This window comes from Saccopteryx bilineata, chromosome 9 (genome assembly GCF_036850765.1).
Source record: "Saccopteryx bilineata isolate mSacBil1 chromosome 9, mSacBil1_pri_phased_curated, whole genome shotgun sequence".
Lineage (NCBI taxonomy): Eukaryota > Metazoa > Chordata > Mammalia > Chiroptera > Emballonuridae > Saccopteryx > Saccopteryx bilineata.
The window spans coordinates 7,437,501-7,451,015 of record NC_089498.1 but is presented as its reverse complement, the minus strand read 5'-3'; the positions used below and the strand labels follow the sequence as shown (position 1 = coordinate 7,451,015).

Genomic DNA, 13,515 nt, shown 5'->3' with positions numbered 1-13,515 from the left:
TTGGATTGGAAAACGGTGTATTTGAAAGGGAAACATTTATGGAACTGTCACACATTCAGAAATTTTTATTGATTTTATCCCCAACATCTTGTAATTTCAAATAACTAAATAGAGTCTTAATACAAGGAAATAAATGCCATTTGGCCATTAGCTACACACTTCCTACTTCCGCCCAATGAGTGGATTCACGGACATACTTTTCTGGAATAAAAAAGTTAGCTGGGAATAATGCATACATGGAATTTTGAGAAAGATATGTTTTTCTCCTATTTATCACATGAACCTTTATCTTTCCATGTGAGACAATGACCTAATAGTGCAAATATAACTGCCAATGTTTTTTTTTCCTTTATGTTTTATGTTTGAGCTACATTTTTTTCTCTTACGTTAGAAACAGACTTCATTATGCTGCTCACACTTGACTTTGGGGTCTGTCAGGCATATGGGAGTAAAGGTGGGACATGGGTGTCAGGACATTTTGTGTCAAAAAGAAAACAAACCATGCCGCTTATGCACAAAACCCAGCAAGCGCACATGATAGTAAATAGAACCGTAAACTTCTCTAATACAGTTTTAAAAAAATGTATGTTTTCAGTGGTTGGACAAACTACAAACCTCGACAAAAACTCAGCGCACTACAAATATCAGCGTCATTGCTAAGATTCCGTACGGCTCTGTGCTCCAGGGCTCTGTTAGCATCCCTGCCAGCAGCCAGCACGTCCAAAGCTACACGCACTCTCCGGTTAGTCATAGTGATAGCATGTTTTTAAAAGGAGAGCATTTGTTTGTTATCCAAACTTGGCCAGTTTTCAGGAGAAAAATGTGATTTGCAGATTGCATTCTCATCTTCCTTTTTCAAATGAAATTTTGAATGTGTTTATTACTTGACATATGACATATTAGAGAATCATCTGGTAAGATAAAACCCTCATGTTAGCATTTGGTTATGAGCTTTTTTTAATATGCTAAAACATTTTTGATGCCATGCCAAGTAATAAGCATAGCTTTAAGAAATGTTCATTTAACAATTCAGGATACATTTTTTTGCAATTAAATCTTTTTATTTGGTTCGAGAGACACTCCACACTAGAAAAGAGTAGAGCCATATCCCAGTTTTGAAGTTGGTCTAGTTTTAGGGTGATGTAGTTAATGAACACAGTAGCCCCTCACCTGTCTCATGTATGAGAATAACCTGGAAAACAGAAAAGGTTGGTTTCGCCCCCCGCCGAGGTCCCCCCACACACACTGTCCAGTGCAGACTCGGCTAGCTTGAGACTGCGCCCAGAGAATCTGGTAAAGGTGATTATAAGGTATTTACCCCCTGAGAGACAGTCATCTAATGCCTACTTTTAAAAAGAGAGTTGGTCTAGTTTTCGAGGATGGTAGTAAGCATTTTAAGAATTGGGTGACTCAGGTTTTTCCAATGTGGTAGTCCTCTACTATTCCGAGTTTAAAGGAGCAGCACTGCCCACCCATAGGCTTGCTGTGGGCCATTTCTGCATGGTGACCCCTGTGCCCTGTAGTGTTCCAGGAATCAGGAAAGCCCGTGGGGTCAGATAGGGGCACTCCGTGCTTCCCAGAAGTCCAACTGAGGACGTTTGGGCCGTCCTCTCTCCTTCAGTAAGTGAGATGTCCTGGTGTGAATGTGCACCCAGTCCCCATCAGGCCCTAAAGTGCCCACAGGCTTCGTTAGGAGTGATCTAGAGCTTGGCCTTGCCTGTCTCATTGGGATGCCCTTGAACACTGGGAATAAACGGAGTTTCTCCTCTAGAGAAAGGACCCGAGGGGAGACACAAATTCTTCAGCTCTTATTTTGATCTGATCCCGTTGTTGATTGGGGTGTGTGTTTACAGGATGCTGACCCGTGACTGCCAGCCAGTGGACACGCCCATGGCCACAGGCCCCAGTGGGCACTGCCCCGCAGACTGATACTTTATCACTCCCTGCAGCACAGCCCAACAATGAAACGTGCACAAAGGCCAGCCCCGATCCCCCTCAGTTGTCACCGTAGGCAATGTACAAAAACATTTTCATGAATAAAGGCTCTCAGAGACTGTTCTCGTATGCAGATTTAATCATGTACATGGCCTTAGCAGAGAAAACGGAGCCAGATGTGCCCGCCATTTATAGTTACCCAGATGGCTGCAAGCGCAGAGGAACACAGTAAATTCAAAAGGAATTCCTCGTGAAACTCCAGTGGAATGTAATCCGAAATTTAGAGGGAAGATAGCAGCAGGCTAAATTCAGATTGACTTATGCTGATTTACACTAGTATTTTGTGGGTTTGGAAAAACTAGGCTGCTAAATTGTTCTTAATTTAAACACATACAGCTTCTGATGTTTCTGCCAGATTAACTGTTGGTGATCTTTTTGCTGGTACTAATGCTATTGGAACACTACTGTTTCTAATTTTTGGCATCTGATATAATGTATAGTTGTGCCTATTTCATCATGCTAATTTTTTTCCCGGGTAGTACATGTTTTTAATAATGCCAGACATACACAGACACACCAATTCGCATGCATGCATGTAAATGTATGCGTTCCATATATATACTTTGACCAGACACAGAACTTATATTTGTTCTTTATTTAAAAATGAAAATGGAAAGGAATATTCTTTACTTTAGTATTTAAAGTACATATTGTATTTGTATTTCATTTCAGTCTAGGTAATTGTTCCTTTTTAAAAATTAATTTAAAATATCGGTATATCAGATCCATGTATTTTTTTTAAGGTTCCATATGTGAAAAGAGAACATCGATAGATGAAACAGATGTCATATTTTAAAAAAACAACTTCTAGAATTCCTTTCATTTTTAAGGTCATGTTATTTTCAATGCAATAAAAACATTCAAAATGTAAAATGAATGCGCAGGGTTTTTTTTTCTTTTGAAAGCTATGCCTCTCAGAAAACTATCTCTTTGGGTATAAAAACCTCAAGACTAACTGGGAGCAACATTAAAGACAATTTTCAGTAACAAGTTTCTTTCTCTCTTTTTTTTTAATTACTTCATCATCAGTACAAAGCCAGTTTTTTATAAATTTTTTGTTTCATTGACTGGGTTTCAAATAAGTAGAAAAGTCAAAGCTGCTGATAATTATTCAGTCATATCAAGCTTCACATAATAGTTTTCTGCTGAAATACAGGTCAAGATCAGTTTTCCCAAAACCTGGCTATCACCTGGGAGCTTTGGAAAAATAGGAATTCCTGGGCCCCGGGATCTTCGTTTGTAAATCGCCCCAATGTTCTCCCTGTAGCTGGTCTAACATCGGCGTGTGACTGAGGCCAGCATTTGGGAACCACTGACTTAAATGAATGTGTAGTGTGTGCCTTCTGTATACCAGTAAGTTATTTTGCAACCAGTTCTTCCGATCTTGGTCAGTAGTAGACTCTCACAATCGTTTCAACTGCTACACTTTTACTGCGGTATAGTAATTCTCCTGCCGTCACTCTTACCAGGGTGTTCTTCCTGGGTCCACGTTCCGCTCCTGTGTTCCAGGCAGAGCTTGTCTCAAGCCTATCATTTATTGTTGTTTAGGACAAACACTGCCTTATCACTACTCCTCCCTGTCAGAATTGTCGCCTTGCCTTTCAGCATGCTGTCATTCTGGGGCTGGTATTTTGCGACCGTTACTATATATCACAGACTCTTTCAAAGCTCTAGACTCCAGAATTACAGATCAGGTTCCGCTTCCTCTGCAGGAAGAGGGTTTGCATGGGGGAGGACCCGGTTCTGCCCGGTGCTGATCGCTGGCTGAGGTTTGGGATTGTGGATGCCTCTGGAGCACGTACAGTATCTGAATTCCTTCACTAGCCCCACAAACGCTGCGCGCTGCCAACTTCTCTGACTCGAGAGCTCTAAATTAAGGCCAGTTCCTTTGCTCATCCCACAAAGGCTTTCATGTTCCCTAACCACAGCCCGAGGAAGGCGCCTGGGTCTCAACAGCAGCCGACCAGCACATGTTTACTTAATTCCTGAGACAATGACGACAGTGGTCTCTGTGCCACTAAAAGCTTTTCTCTTTATGGTTTTCGGTCGAAGCTGATTTCCAACCTCTCCTCGCATGTGTCACGTGTCTTGCAGTGCCTTCCGTGCGGCCCCCGAGGAGCCATGGAAGTTCAAGGAGCAGCAGCTGAAAGTGCAGATTGCCCAGCTCGAGGCGGCCCTGAGGTCCGATTTAGCAGACAAAACCGAGATCCTTGACCGATTAAAAACCGAAAGAGGTACCTATGGAATGACTGCCCCCTTCTCCCCCTCCGACCGTGTTCTCCTCCCTGTCCTCCCCTGCTCATCACGGCGCCCACGTTTAGCCGGGCCCCTTATAGGCCAAAGGAGTTGTTGTTGCCCCCCCCCCCCCCGTTATTCTTATTCAGATTGTCTTGAATTGATTTAATTTTCCTAAATGTCCTGCCTTTCCTGAACAGTCAGCAAGCGCTTCCTAAGCACCAGTAGTATTTGCTAGGCACTGCCCTAAGTTCTGGGGCTGCAGCAGTGGATAAAACAAAGGCCTTGCCCACATGCAGCATAAATCCAACAGGGAGAAACAGGTGATAAATAAATCTGTCGCGCGCCGCCGCCGCAGTGCACAGGGAACTGGAACGCCGCCGCAGTGTGAGACGGCAGAGTGGCGGAGGCCTGCTGTCTTTGATAGGTCCGGCAAGGAGGGCTCTCTGATAATGAGACATCTCGTTCTTCACTGTGACAGTGAACCGACACACCAGGAAGCCTGCTCAACATCTCCCTGCTGTGAAAATTCAAGTCTTGTGCGAGGGGAGAGGTGGGCATAGAACAGGATTGCCGGAGCAGGGCACGTGTGTTCTTGTTTGCTTTCTGTTGTTTCTCATATTGCGAATAAAAAACAAGGACTGATGGTTAAAAAAAAAAAAAAAGATAGCCCTGCTGAATAATAATCATTAATGTTTCATGTTACAAGTCACAATCTCATCCTGCTTATTTAATAGAAGTAAAATAATTATAATTACAGTAGATGTTTAATTTAGTATATTCTATACACATACATTACACAATGCACAACTGAGTGATTGAATTATTTGCTTCAAATGTCATACCTGTCACTCAGTCACTAGGTAAACCCAGTAATGTGACAAGGTTGCTTCTTTGGAACATTTGCAGTTGTGTTGTATGAAAACACTTAAAGTTTAATGCAGGCTCAGTAAAAAAAAAAAAAAAAAAAAATACATATCTAGTCAGTACTACTGCATATGCTGACTTAAGTCACAGTGTCATATTTCATTAACTATAAGAAAGATTTTATTTATTTATTTATTTTTGGTATGAGTTGGCCAACCACAGCGTCCCAATAAATTGGGACGTATTTTATAAATCATAACCTTTAAAAGTTATGGTCTGACTTTTTAAAAATATTTTAAGAAGGCTGAAACAGAACACATTTTATGATTGATGCAGTCTTAATTTCAGTGAACCACTTCTATTTTCCAAATGATTAAATTTGATGAAAGATTATTTATGACTGGTTCTACAGAAGATTGTGAATAGAATAAAATGGAGATGTGATTTCTGACCGGGTGGATGTTTCTGGCATTGATGTCCCAGATGCATAGGTTCTGATTTTCCCAGGCAGGGTTGGGAACCTAGCCGTGCTTTGGTTAGTAGCTGCTCAGCACAGTCTTGCTCACTGGAGGGGGTGGAAGCACTCTGTATTCCCTCTCGCTTTTCCAAAAACATATCAATTTGCCATACTTAAAGGAAAGAGAAATGAAATAAACTTTTCTCATTTCTGTACTTTTCTAGATATTAAAAATTCCAAAACTCTTACCTATAGACATCCAAATGGATCTCTGGAAAGAGTCTCTTCTTACGGGGGATAGAATCTTGGTGTCCTTTAAAAAAAAAAACACTTGTTTATTGTTGAATCAATTCTAAGGGTTCTTATAAATTGTTAAAGCTACAATTGCTAAGTTATTTTATTTCAACTTGTCCACTTCTCATCTCTTTTTTTTTTTTTTTTTTTTTTTACTGGTTCTTATGTCTCTTTTGGACTATTTGAATAATAAAAATAACGTCTATACAAAAAAATTTTTTTAAATCACTCAATTTCACAACTCTGAAGCTAATCTCTATTAATATTTTACATATGTCCTTCCAGAGTTTTCTATATATAGCTTTAGTTTTATACCATTCTTTTTTATTGACTATATTCTGAAATCATTTCTTGAGTAAAAATATAAAATATCATCATCATTTATAATGGTTGTCATAGTTTTTCAGTGTGAGGTTGTATCATTGATTATTTACCAATCTTCTATTGATGAATTTTTTAATTGCTTAATTTCATAAGTATCATATAAATTTTTCTAAACAAACCTTTGTGTATTTGTTCATTTATTTTCTAAAGAAAAAAATTACTGGAACTAAATCTTTATTATGAAGGCAACTTGTTATTTTATTTTTGCTTGAATACCTGAAATTTATAGGTCTAATGATTTAAGTCTTTTGTGTGTGTGTGTGTGTGTGTGTGTGTGTGTGTGAAAATGTTACTATAGATTATATGAAAAATATTCCAGCCTTTGACAATTTTTTCCATGGAAACACTAGACCAAAAAATTGAAATTGCCTATTTTAGGAAATCTTTTAATGTTTAGAAAGTTCCTTTTTGTGTTACAGATTTTTGAAATTATTTAATTCTACTTTGAAGTCTCCTCACACATTTACCTTTTCATGTATCAAGTGTTCTTTGCCAGAAGATGTTTCCCTGGCTTCTTGTAGTCATTCATCTCACTGGCAGATTATTTTTAGAGAATACTCACCTCTTTATTCAAGGTACAAATTAGTTTCAGATTGTGTGAATATGCGGGGGAAGGATATGTAAATGCAGTTTGCATTTGCTTAATGCTTAAATTAAGTGCATGTGTTTAAGAGCTTGCTTTTGAAAGTTTCTATCTTTAGCTGAAATGCATAATTCAGCATAATGCATATGGTTATATTGATCACAGCTGAAGATATTAACACAAAGGAGTTCTGAAAATTGTTTAGTTGAATTGTTCTCTGCACTCTGCTTATTAATGGTGTGCTTGAAGAACATAATTTTGAAAGAGTGAAATGTTATCTCATTTGAATAAAATGCTGTTTAGTTTAACCTGCTTTTTATCAAATCATAAGGTACAGGAGGTTATTTTTCATCTAGTACAGGGTGCTTTGATTCTTCGTATTATAATTCAGCAAGTCTATTTCCTCTTTGAACTGTAGCTTCTCCCAATAAACAGTTTAAGAAAGGGAAAATATAGTGGCTAATTCTACATAAAATTCAATAGAAAGTTACTGGTATTCAGTAATATCTTTTTCCACTTGGTTATTTTCTTACTCATACTACCGGAGTTTTAAAAATATCAGTGAACATATGGGGACATAGTTGTTGAAACAAAAGTCAGTAAAAGAATTGGAGTAAGTTTATTGATACCTACTAGCATGTCATTCTTAGGGCCCTGCTCTGGAAAATGGAAGCAGTAGAGAAGCTAGAGGCCAGAGGTGACCTCCGGAACGAACACGAACACGGAGCAGCCCTGCCCTTCACAGCGGCTAACCCTGAGCACCTGCTGGCGCTACCTACTGCCAGGGGGGCGCTGCGTTGCCCTCGGGACCTGTGCTTCCCACTCCTCTGACTCTGTTGACTTTCCTGTGGCTACCTCCTCGTTCTAGCCAGATATTGTTTTAACCTGATCAACGTAAAATAAGGCTTTGCATGTTCTTTACTCCACTCTCTAAACAAAAAGCAACTTTATCTCATGAGGATTCATATTTATTATTCATCCTGATTTTTAGGTTAAAGATAAGTATTTCACCTTTACCTGCCAAATTTCCAAATATTGTCCACATTTGAATTTTTTTTTCATTTTTTTCACTAAACATTAGCAGTTTATACTCTAGGATAACCTTCAACCTTTCATCAATAAGAAAAAACCATTTATATCTTTAATACTAAAATGTCTCTCCATACCCTGAAGTCACGAGTTTGTTTGTTTGTTTGTTTTACTTTTTCATTTGCCAGGAAATATGTAACATTAAAAATACCCAAATATTTTTCCATTTCTTCCTGACTGTATTTTAGCATTTTTACTTACATGTAGTATTTCTAACTTGGAAGGAGAAAGCTTTATAAATGTCAGAAACATATTTTTGTATAAAATGCAGTCAGTGTGCAAATGTACTCATGTAAAGAATTCTTGGCAAACGTGTTGACTTACTTTTTTTTAAGAAAAGGAAACAGAAATGTACAACTTGAACTGAGGACTTATGATAAACATAAATCTTGGAGAGGGGGTTAGAATGGGTGAGGACACCTTGGTGACGTGGTTTAGTGTCCGTCCAGGGGGAGCCAGCAGGGAGGACGCTTGACCACCACCATGAACTCTGTTGACGAGTAGCCCACTGAGGAACATGAAACAAAAGAATAAATTTATTAGCAGCTACGCTGTTTATTTTTGAAGTTGAAAGCATGTTTAGTGCAGGGAGTGACAAAGCAGTCTCCTTGTGGATTTACTGTCTGCCGTGGCCTGCCCTCAGCCCCTGTGTGCGGGTCATGGCGAACAGTGGCTAGGGGAGCTAGCTGCCCGCCAGAAGCAGCTCCAGTCCTTGGCCCTCTGATGAACCACGGGAGCTCCTGAAGGACACACGTGAATTATTACTGATAGTACCACGCACTGGTTGAGAAACCGTTTCTCCTATCTTAACAGATTTGTTAAAAGAGTAGTTCACTAAAATTATGGCTTGCGTTATCTTGTTTGAATAAAAAGACTTTATGTTAAATGGAAAAAGAATATTTCAAGGAACTCTAAAAAAGCTAAAAGTTAAAAAAATATATATTTTTTTGCATGCCTTCCAGACTTGATAAGTAACTAAAAATCATAGATTTAGAAACATATTTTCTTAGGTATTTTAGATAGAATGTTCCTTTGAAGTCCCGGAGGCCACAATTTCCTCATATTAATACCGCGAACTTGGGTCTTACGTTTTCGACGAGCAGCCACTCATATGGCGGACACATGCGCGTGCGTGCTCGCTCGCTCCCCCTCCCGGCTGCCCCATCGAGGTGCTAGCTCCTTCCCCGCCCCCACCAGGCAGTGACAGCTCGAGCCGAGTGCGGGCCGGGTGTCCTTTTACAATGTGTTCTTACGCCGCAGCCTCTCGTACCTTCCTAACCGTGTTGACTTTATTTTTAAGATGAAAATGAGAAACTCGTTCAAGAAAACAGAGAACTGCAGTTACACTCTCTGGAACAAAAGCAACAACTTGATGAGCTTACAAACCGCATGAAGTTTTTCAACCAGGTGAACTGTTTTCTTCTCTAGGAAGTTCAACTCCAGATTTTTATCTAAATAGTAATGCGTAGAGAAAACTCTCTACTAGAATGGGAAAGAGCACCACCACTCTGTTACTTCATGGGTTCACGCCTGGTGTCGGGCAGCTCGTGCGCCGCGAGGATAGTCTGCATGGTTGGGGTGTCTCTTGGGCTTTCCGTTCGTATCTCACTGTGCTCTCTTCTGTCCTCTGTCCTTCGCAGGAGAGTGATATTCACACCGATGAACTGAGTGAGGCTCTCCTCCTCATAAAGGTAACTCTCTGAACTTCGGCATGAGTTTCATGTCTACATCGAACTGTTCAGCAGAACTCAGACCCTTATCTGTAACCCTTGTGCTTGGAGAATGAATTATTCAGGAAAGCGGTCAGGTGACATTTAGTTACAGCCTATACTATACATATTTCATAATGACATCAAAATTACATTAAAATGGACCTCAAAAACTCTTGTTTAAAGCACTTTCTCCAACCGTAACAAACATTTTCCTTTTACGTGCTTTACTATAAAACTAATCCACGATTTTCCACCCTAAGAGACCTTGGTACACACTATTACTTTAAGTAAAATATTGAATTATAAGTGTTACCAGAAGATATTTTCCAGTTCTTGGATATTCTGTTGTTTACAAGAAGACATGAGAAAATGCATTTCTTTCCTTTGAGATCATCACAGTGTAGATTTTAATCAAATGAAGAAATAGAAATAGAAATAAATGTACATGATTTCTTTTTTTTATGTCATGAAGTAATAAACTGTTTTTTGAATTCTCTATAATTGTTCCAAATGTCTGTCCAAATATATTTTCTATACCAGGACTACTTTATTCCTGATGGAAAATGGAAATATATCTGTTTTCGATTAATGATTTTTTCCTTGCTATATCTATATTAAATCACATGATTACATTTTAGAAACTCTTATTTCAGTAACAAAACATGTTTTTGTTTTAGGCTCAAAAATCACAAAAAAACGGAGACCTTTCCTTTCTAGAAAGATTAGACAACAAAGTTAGCAAAGACCTAGAACGCTCCATGAGAGAGCTGCAAGCAACTCACGCAGAAACAGTGCAAGAGCTCGAGAAGACCAGAAACATGCTGATCATGCAACACAAAATTAACAAAGATTATCAGGTAATGTAACACACTGCATCAGGAGGGTCAGTTTCCAATAATGTCTACAGATGGTTTGCTTTCTAAGCAGAATTGTGTGTTATCTTGTTACAATCTGTGCTCATGTGTTTTCACATGCCTGGAAGTTAACCTTATAACTAGTACCTAGAATGAGCATTTAAAAACATAAATCTGTTTAAGTCCCTGATTTTAGAGAGCAAAGGGTGGCAATGAAGGTGCCTCTGTAGTGTTAGTGCCTTCCACCAGCAAGCTGTCGGAACTGCCAAATCCGGCAGCTGCAGCCACGTTGTACACTGGCCACAGGGCACAGGAAAATCACCTCCCCGAAAAAGGCATGGGGATTGTGTTGATTCTGCACCATCCCAACGTGTCATGTTCTGTCTGAGGTCAGGAAACTGGTCTGCAGCCCGGCACCTCCAGGATCTAGAAAAGGCTCGAATCATCCTTGCCGTAGAAAATGAAAATGGAACTAATCATGATTATCCCTCAGGTGGAAGTCGAGGCGGTGACCCGGAAGATGGAGACTTTGCAGCAAGATTACGACGTGAAAGTGGAGCAGTACGTTCACCTTCTCGATATCAGGGCCGCGCGCATCCAGAAGCTGGAAGGTACCGTGTGCACAGTCGCTGTCTGCAGACGAGTGGCTTTTATGACAGTTGAAAATGTCTTCCAGATCTGCACTCACAGCTCCTTTTTGCCCACCCCCACCCCAGGTTTTAACGATTATTGTAATTCAGCAGAAAGGCTGTTTTTGTCTGTAGTCATTGCCTCCTGCGATTTGAATTCAGTGTTGCTTGCAGGCCGGATGTCCAGGTACTTCATGTAGCACCGCCGACTACAGTCACCACCTCATTCCTAATTTCGCTTCTAAGGAAGCCGTGCGTCTCAGCCAGACAAGCCTGCCTGCCCTCTGTCAGATCCATCTGGCTCCGTCCCATCACCTTGGTCCACTGCATGTGACCCTTTTCTCCCCTGACTCCGAGACACAGCCTTCCCTGCCTCAGCATCAAAGTGCCCGGCCGTGCCAGGGAGCTGGCGCCTGGCACTCCGCACCATTCCCACCATTCTGCTCCCAGAGACGCCCTGGTTGTGGCTCTCAGACCTCACAGGGGGCGGTGGGCCGTGTTTCAGTTGCAGCTCCCTGGACCCTCCCTCTGGACCCTGGGGCCCCTGACTCTGTATAGCTAGAAATAACTCCGATGAGTCAGATGCAGGCGCAAGACTCGACCTCAGCACGTACACTGTGCTCTCGTGTACTCAGAGACTAGGTTTGGGCTTTTCGCTGTTGGAGCTTTGCATAGTCTCTACAATGACAATATAAGTTCTGCCACCAGAAATACTGTATCTGTCCCTCCTGTCCCTTGCCAGACAATGCTCTCCTCAGTGACCTATGCCAGCAGTAATGTGACACCTATTACCCCAAAGGCCTTCCATTGATGTGGGTTACACTTACGATATTTATCATACTAGAGATTAGAAGTGAGAAATTGTAACAATATTTATTTTAAGTCATGTCAAAATAATATTAAGCCCATTACATGTTAACATAAATTACAGCATTTATTTTCTTTTAAAGCAGTATTTTCTATACCAAAAGGTAATGAGAAGACTGACATTGTTTTAAAATTTTCAAGATTTTTTAAAATTGTTTTAACATTTTTGCAAATCTCTTTAGGGTCTGGCTTAATAGAAACCAGCGAGGTTTTTATATCTGCGCCTGTATGGAGTCCGTTATGATATCACATATCATGTAGGTCCTGGAAAGTTCCATTATACATCAGTGAGAGAATAAGAATGAAGAAAGCAAGTAACATCTTAGTATTATTTATTTAAATAGTTCTGATTTTACAAACCTTCAAAACAGTTTTGGGGCCGAGGGTTTCCAGACCACATTTTGAGAACCACCGCACCTCGTAGACGGGCTCAGTAAATACCTTTATCCGCCTGACGAGGTTTTCCAGAAGTCGCGGCATAGCGGGTGCCTTTCATTTCAGTGGGACTCAGTAAAAATCTGCTTAATGGAATTGTCCTGAATAACAAGGAGTGCACAGAGTTAGGCATTTTCATTCCTTTCAGATCTTGTTAAATCTTTACCAATATATTTTATCTGTTCCCTAAATGTATTGATTCAGTCCGCAAACAGGCTCAAGCTCCTAATGCATCCTGAGCACAGTGCTCGGTGCTGAGAACAAACAGGTAAAAGAGCTCAGGGACCACCCTCAGGGCGCTCGGGAGATGGGGACAAGCAAACAGTTACACCGTTCTGTGAGGAGTGCAGGGCTGGGAAAATGCAGGCGGCACCAGGGAAGAAACGAGGAGAGAAGGCCTGTTCAAACCTGAAGACCCAGGGAAGAATCCACACACTAGGATGGGAATGTTTGAAGACGAAATTCAGCACTAAGCAAAAGCAGTGGGAGGCAGTCCAGGCAGCAGGTGAGGCGGGTAAAGGGCCCTAAGGGTAGCTCTGCCGTTCACTCGGGAAACTGTCTGTGGATCCATCAGATGGGGTCCCAGGATCAGTACGGTGAAGGCCCATTGGCCATCTGAGCTGTGTGAACCTCACTGACCTGGAGAACCACTAGGGATATATTTTTTCAGTTTTCCATTAATAAGAGAGAAAGAGAAGCATCAACTCGTTGTTCCCCTTAATTCCATTTACTGGTAGTTGTGCACTCATTGATTTCTTCTCGTATGTGCCCTGATGGCGGATCAAACCTCCAACGTCAGCACGCCAGGATGACACACTGTCCACTGGACCACCTGGCCAAGGCACTGCAAAGGGTTTTTTTTTGGGGGGGGGTGTTTTTCTGAAGTGAAAAGCGGGGAGGCAGTCAGACAGACTCCCGCATGCACCCGACTGGTATCCACCCAGCACGCCCACCAGGGGGCGATGCTCTGCCCATCTGGGGCGTTGCTCTGTTGCAGCCAGAGCCATTCTAGCGCCTGAAGCAGAGGCCATGGAGCCATCCTCAGCTCCCGGGCCAACTTTGCTCCAGTGGAGCCTCGTCTGCGGGAAGGAAAGAGGGAGACAAAGAGAAAGGA

General features: G+C 41.1%; 1 protein-coding gene across 3 annotated transcripts in view; it reads left to right on the top strand.

Annotated features, from left to right (window-relative positions):
* The window catches only part of RPGRIP1L (RPGRIP1 like), a 97,267-nt gene that overhangs the window by 31,892 nt on the left and 51,860 nt on the right, over positions 1–13,515 (top strand). For all 3 annotated transcript variants that reach the window (XM_066242945.1, XM_066242946.1, XM_066242947.1), the window contains exons 10-14: positions 4,090–4,229; positions 9,205–9,311; positions 9,545–9,595; positions 10,294–10,473; positions 10,964–11,081. In XM_066242945.1, coding sequence (XP_066099042.1) covers positions 4,090–4,229; positions 9,205–9,311; positions 9,545–9,595; positions 10,294–10,473; positions 10,964–11,081 — 596 coding nt within the window. The remainder of the gene's footprint in view (positions 1–4,089; positions 4,230–9,204; positions 9,312–9,544; positions 9,596–10,293; positions 10,474–10,963; positions 11,082–13,515) is intronic.